We start from the raw sequence: 6675 nt of genomic DNA, 5'->3' as shown, positions 1-6675 counted from the left end.
GGATGCTGGAGGAGCTCAGACAAATATGGGGGGGCGAGGTTGTGGATGGCCTTGAATGCAAAAAGGAGGACTTTGAATTGCATACAGAACTGGACAGGGAGCCAGTGGAGCTCATGGAGGACAGGAGTGATGTGGTGGATGAAGGGGGTTTGAGTTATGATGCGGGCAGCTGAATTCTGGACCAATTAAAGTTTATAGAGGGATTTGTGAGGGAGACAAAAGAGGAAAGAGATGCATTAATCCAGATGGGAAGTGATGTGACTGTGGACAAGGATGGCCGCAGTGTGGGGGGTAAGGGAGGGACGGAGGACAATGATGTTTCGTAGGTGGAAGTAGGCAAACCGGCTAATGTTATTAATATGGGGTTGAAAGGATCTTGTGCTGTCAAGGATGACACCTAGACTCTTAACCTTGGGGAAGGGTGAGATGGAGCAGTTGTTGATAGTGAGAGAAAAACTCTTTTTTGGATCGAGTGGATTTGGTGCCAACAAGGAGAACCTCGGTTTTATTACTGTTTAATTTGATGAAGTTTTGGTTGAACGATGGTTTGGTGGAAAGGTAAAGCTGGGTGTCATCAGCCTAACAGTGAAAGTGAATGTTAAATTTGCGGAAGATAGTGCCGAGGAGAATCAGGTAAATAATGAAGAGTCACACCTGAAGTGAGGGAGGAGGGAATGGATTTACAAGACTTGAGTTGAATGAAATGGGTGCGGCCAGAGAGGTAAGATGTGAACCAGTCTAAAGGAGTGTGGGGGATGCTGATGGAACATAGCCTATTGAAGAGGGTGGTGTGACAGATGATGTCAAAGGCTGCACTCAAGTCGAGGAGGATGAGGATGGTGAGGAATCCAGAATCAGCCGCCATGAGGAGGTTGTTGGGGATTTTGACGAGTGCTGTTTCAGTGCTATGGAGGGGTCGGAAACCGGACTGGAACTGTTCATACAGGTTATTGTGGGATAAGTGAGAATGGAGTTGAGTTTTTTTCAAGAATTTTGGAGATGAAGGTTATAATGGATATAGGACGAAAGTTGCTGAAGTTGGATGTTTTGGCACCAGTTTTTTTCAAAATAGGGGTAATGGGAGCAGTTTTGAAGGATGTAGGGACAGTTCCAGAGGTGAGAGAGGAGTGGATGATAGAAGAGATGAGCGAGACCAGGGAGGGAAGGCAAGCTTTAACAAGTTGTGTGGGGAGGGGATCAAGTTGACAAGGAGATGGCCTAGATTTCCGGGTGAGTTCTGAGATGGGGGGGAGCTGGAAGGTGGATTAGTGTGTGGATGGGTGGAAGTCGTCTGAGATGCTAAGGTGGGAGATTGGTTGATATTCTTTATATTCCGAAATGTAATAAGGCATGGTATTTTTGAGATGGAGAGACTGAGTTTCACTGTAAATGAGAGGAGAAAGTGCTCAGTTATGGGGAGTTCATCACCCTGTAAGGTCAGAAGGGGTGACACCAAAGCACTAGATTAAGTCCACAATATGTCCTTTAGAGTTTGTGGGAAAAATGGTATGTTGCTGACATCCAAAACTCTCTAAGCAGGAGGTGAAGTCTTTGGTGAGAGGCCATGTGGATATTGTCCATGTGGATATGAAAATCGCCCAGCAGTATTATGTTCGGTGAGAGAGTAGATAAGTGGCTGGGAAAAGCAGCAAAGTCATTAAAAAAATTCACTATTCGGTTTATGGGGGCGGTAGACGGTAGCAATGAGGGTTGGAGCGGGACCAGACAACTTGCAGACAACAGATTCAAAGGAGCTTGAGACAGGCACAGACTTTGGTGAGACTTTCCACTTTTTGCGGTAGATTATCGCAAGACCTCCTCCAGAGCCACGGGGTTGACAGATGTAAACAAATCCACTAGGAGTGGATTCGTTGAGTTGAAAAAAGTAGTTTGGCTGTTGCCATGTCTCGGTTAAACACAGAAAGTCTTGTTTATGATCGGAGATGACGTCCTGGATGAGATGTCCCTTGCCTGTCAGTGAGGGGATGTTGAGAAGAGGTGATGTCATAGTGAGTCTGGTAAGTTAAGAAAATAAATAGTTACTGGCGGCAGCGGCAGCATGTTGTGCCACTCAGCAGCCATTAGTGTCTGATAATTAGACATGCTATGACATAGCTATATAGTCTTGGTTTATGTCAACAAAGAATGTTTTTCCCCAAAACAGGAATATTGTAGTAATCAACATGCTGTATGGAGAAGTAGGCTCATTTTGCCATTAACGTCTATAGAAAACAGACAACCAACGAAGTTGTCTCCTGCTGGAAATTAGATATGAGATTCAAGGCATTTCCGCACTGGCTTCGCTTTTCAGGTTCAAGTTTCATCCATTATTTTTACAGTCTATAAACCTGACTCTTAGCACTACTAGTAACGCTGTGGAACTGCTGAACATGCCAGGCTGAACAATGATGGATCGACGTCTAGCAACGCTACTACACGGCTCTGAAGCGTGCTTTTCCCCTTGCAGAAAACTGAACATAGCATGAAAGGAAATCAAAATCAAACATCCCCTTCTTGTTGCTAGCAAGTGAGTGCTAGAACTGCTGAGGAGGGGTTAAAAGGAGAAGAAAAATTGACAACATATTCAAACAGATTGTGAAAACAATCCCATCTGTCGCTTTTGGCTCACCACCACTCGCCAGATGGAGCACTTATCATTAAGAATGCTAACTGCAAGAACACTGCCAATTGGCTCCTATAGACCTTAACTCTTTCTCCTGCAAATGCACTACCAAACAGAATGCCTCACATTATTCAGTTATTTCTGCATTAGGGTAGTGTCTGTAAAGTAAACTATAGGGCAAGGGAGAGCAGGGTGCAGTTCAGTAGCTGGTTCAGCTAAAAGAAAGAAAAACGCTCGGCAACACAGCACAGCTAATCTCAGGCTCTGCTCAGGTGAGGAAATTAAAACTGCAGGCAGTTTATAAGTCCCAGGCAAAATCAATCTTTTAATTAAGTACATCAGTGCATCTTTAACAAGCATGAATTATTTCACACAGGATTAGAGAAATTAACAGAGCGTAGGAAGTGGTGGTAACTAGATATATTAACTTAATTCTCATAATTTCCAACTGATTAATGGCATATGGTCATATTGGGGGTTTTAATGTTAGCACAGTGGTGTTAGCAGGCAGCAGTAAATCATGTCCCATTAGGAGGAGAATTTTATTGCCACCTTCAGTTAACCTCTTGAACCCTGAATTCTCATTTAAACCTCCCCATAATAATCATTGAATCAAATGAATGCAGAGCATTTTTCCACATATTCTCCTTTATCAACATTGAACTAGTGGAAGTTATTTGGATTTTTCAAGAATGAAATATGTATGTCAAGGTGAAAAACTAAGATGATCAGTAGTTACTGAATGTAATAGTAACTTCCGTTCTATGAGTAAAAGCGAATGAGACGGAAGCTGCTCTTATATATGAGCTCTCTCTTTCTCTCAGTCTGTTATTGCTGAAGACAACTGAAGAAGCATAGCACAGGCCTGTTTTTATTTAGTAAAGGCTTTTTTTTTTGATACAATTTTATTACTTTTGTTGCAGCTGTACATTTTCAAGCAGGGAAGGAAACTGGTAATATCTCACGAGGGGCCTTTGATTATACATTTAGTCATTTTTGGAGAAAATATGAGATATGGGTTATCGCCATTAAGCCAAAAAATACCAGGATATGATTTTAGTTCATATTGCCCAGCCTTTTCATGCCAGAGATATCGCAATCATTTATAAGCACAACTTGCACTGATCACAGCAGTGTGTGTGACGTCTGAGTGTTATGCCCCGAGAAGAAATGAGACTTAAAGTTTAACAGTTAACTGGGTGTGAAGTGTCCAATACATTCAAAGTGGTAAAATAATCTGATCATTTATAAATTTAATAAATAAATTATGATATAAATTTGGAAAGAGTAAATGAAAATGGTGTTAATTATCAAGAAAGCACTAATAAATCATTATCTATTAAAACTGATGTTGCAGCCAACTATTCTAAAAACGGCTTGTCAAGACCAGTGTCCCAGAGCTTTACCCAGCATGCAATTGGGTGAGACACAACATACACCCTAGACAAATTGATATATCACATTTGGACCCACAGCCATCTGTAACCTTAATGGTAAGACCCTGTCTGCAAACAACCTTACAGTATGTGTCCTTACGCTGTATCATGCAAATCTTAGAGACATTATCATTTCCAGAATGATCTGCTTGTGCTTCAACTTACTATTACCCAAAAACATCTTCACTTAAGATTTGCATTGATTATTAAAATCATGGGGAGGAGAATAAGGGATGGAGCAGTAAGAACCTGCTGGCAGTGAAAAATGGCCAGTTTAAAACTGATCCATGAAGGAATTAGACACAACCCTGGCTGTGTTTCTCCACAAGCCACACACCGAAGAACTAATGTGTGTTAATGAGTTTTCCTTGCATGAATCAGACTGTGTGCTATAAAGCATTCATTTTACAGCTGCGACATTACCTACATGCCCAAAAAAAAAAATTCAGCTCACAGGTTAGCTCTAAAAGTTTTCCTCCAGTAGGCGGTATATCCACTGTAGCCCATGAATAAGAGCCACAAGACTCCAGCTTCATCAAGGTGGCAGTGGGACGTGTCGTAAATGTACACACAAACTCCTAGCTAACAGTCAAACTCCACAACATACACAGAGTGAGAGACACAGAACAATAGAAACACACACAGAGACACACAGAGAGACACACACACACACACACACACACACACACACACACACACACACAGGCCAGCGGGAGGTTGATTAGCCAGTCCTGACAAATTGAAACGTGGCTTTAGAGAAGTGCCAGTGTTTGGGTGCCCTGGTAAAAGCATTAAAAATGCAAAGCAGGCCCCTTTTAGCGTCTGCCATTGCACGCCTTGCATTTGAAGATAAATGCTGCACTGAAGTGCCTCGCCCGAGTGGCTGTTGCTGCAAGAAAAATCAGAAAGCTGCTTAATCCCTGAGAGCTCCAGCAGGGTCCTCAGCAAATGTCTGGGCCCAGGGTTTCCAAACCTGAACAGAAAAACACATTAACCCAGACTGCCACCGTGCTCCAACACTCCACTATTTCCCCCTCTAAGAAAGATTGCAGAGAGTGGACAAGTGGCTCCTTTTCTTTGTTCATTTCTCTATTTGTAACAGACACTGGAGTCAGGCGCAGGTTCGGTGGAACTGACTGCTGTGGGCCTCCACAGTCACAAGAGGAAAGTTCCTTCAAGTCCCAGGTGAGTAGCACTGGGTCACATATTGACAGTGGAAAAACAAAAGGAAAGAGAAAGTAACCCCCCAGCTGCCCTCCTCCCCACCAAGCTGTCAGATATCAATCTGTAGTGTTTCTTAAGGGAGCGGGGAGGCTGCTCTGTATCGCAGGATCAGAGCATGGTCTGTACAGATAAGTAGGATCCAGTGAGGGGTCTGTTCCCTCTCACAGCTGACACAAAATGTTACACTACAAGCCGACACAGTCCACATGCTGTCGCTCTGTTATGGCCAAAGAAAAAAGTGGTGGCAAAAACAGCTAGAGAAGGTTTATGGCAACAGACACAAACCTGACAACGTTGTAGCGTACACAGCGTAGAAACTGTCCAACTTCTGTCACTGAACATTAAGGCTCCTATATTATGTTCATTTTAAATTATATCTTGAGGTTTAGCCCAATCTTGAAGACATTCCGGGAAAAACATTTTAAAAAAGGGGGAAAAAAAGCCTCTTGTATTTAAAGTGCACATATAATGCTTTTTTCCCCTTTCCTTTATTGTGTTATATATCTTTTTTTGTGTGCATGTTACAGGTTTACAAATTGAAAAAGTCCAAAGTCAAAGGGACTTACCATCTCCAACAGTAAACACTGTTCACAAACTGCTCCAAACAGCTCAGTTGTAGCCTTTACTGACTAACGTGTGCATATAACTTGTGTCACTTTGTAACACACGTTATAAAGCTCTCCTAGCTGCTAGCGTGGCACTCCTGCATGCTCTGCAACTAGCAGTAGTTACTGAGCATGTGCGACTCCCAACAAAGGTGGAACAGAAGTGCAATGCCTCACTCTTTAGCTAAAACAGAGAGCTCAACACACAGGGTGAAAAGAGGAGTTGCAGTGTTGCAGTTCAACACAAAGATGTTGTTTTCTGAAAATTAAACCATATAAACCTATTCTGGTACAACCTCTAAATACAATTATGAACCTGAAAATGAGCATAATATGAACCCTATAATGTTGGCTTATTAATCTTATTACTTGGTAAAATACCAACAAAACTCAGTTTAAGAATCATTTACTGAAATGTTGAACAATATCTGCTAAATTATGAAAATTAAGATAATAAGCAAGACAAACACTACTGTGGTCAAATACAACAGAAGTAAACCCGGAGGCTTAGAAAGGTTTTTTGGGAATGTGCCACAGAGCAACTTTTATAGGATTGAAGGGGGCTCTGCCATTAACGTTGCATCCAGGTCCTATAATATAGCCATGGGGCATTCACATGTGCACATCATTAGGTCTAAATTGTTGTTATTTTCATTTCCTCTAGAAGGCGCACGTTGCCACATGTACTGGTCTGACAATGACGGAGCAGCTCCCCCCTGGTGTAAAAGCTACAGCCTGCTAACTGTACCATTGAGATTGTTTCAATACTCCTTATTAGTTGTATTAC

General features: G+C 42.2%; 1 protein-coding gene across 1 annotated transcript in view; it reads right to left on the bottom strand.

Moving 5' to 3' along the window:
* The window catches only part of phf14 (PHD finger protein 14), a 102839-nt gene that overhangs the window by 51406 nt on the left and 44758 nt on the right, over positions 1 to 6675 (bottom strand). Inside the window, exon 15 of the mRNA XM_034892756.1 lies at positions 653 to 905. Within this exon, the coding sequence (XP_034748647.1) occupies positions 653 to 905 (253 nt within the window). The remainder of the gene's footprint in view (positions 1 to 652; positions 906 to 6675) is intronic.

This window comes from Etheostoma cragini, chromosome 14 (assembly GCF_013103735.1).
Source record: "Etheostoma cragini isolate CJK2018 chromosome 14, CSU_Ecrag_1.0, whole genome shotgun sequence".
Taxonomy (NCBI): Eukaryota; Metazoa; Chordata; class Actinopteri; order Perciformes; family Percidae; genus Etheostoma; species Etheostoma cragini.
The sequence above is the reverse complement of the archived record's forward strand: the minus strand, read 5'-3'. Positions and strand labels throughout refer to the sequence as shown.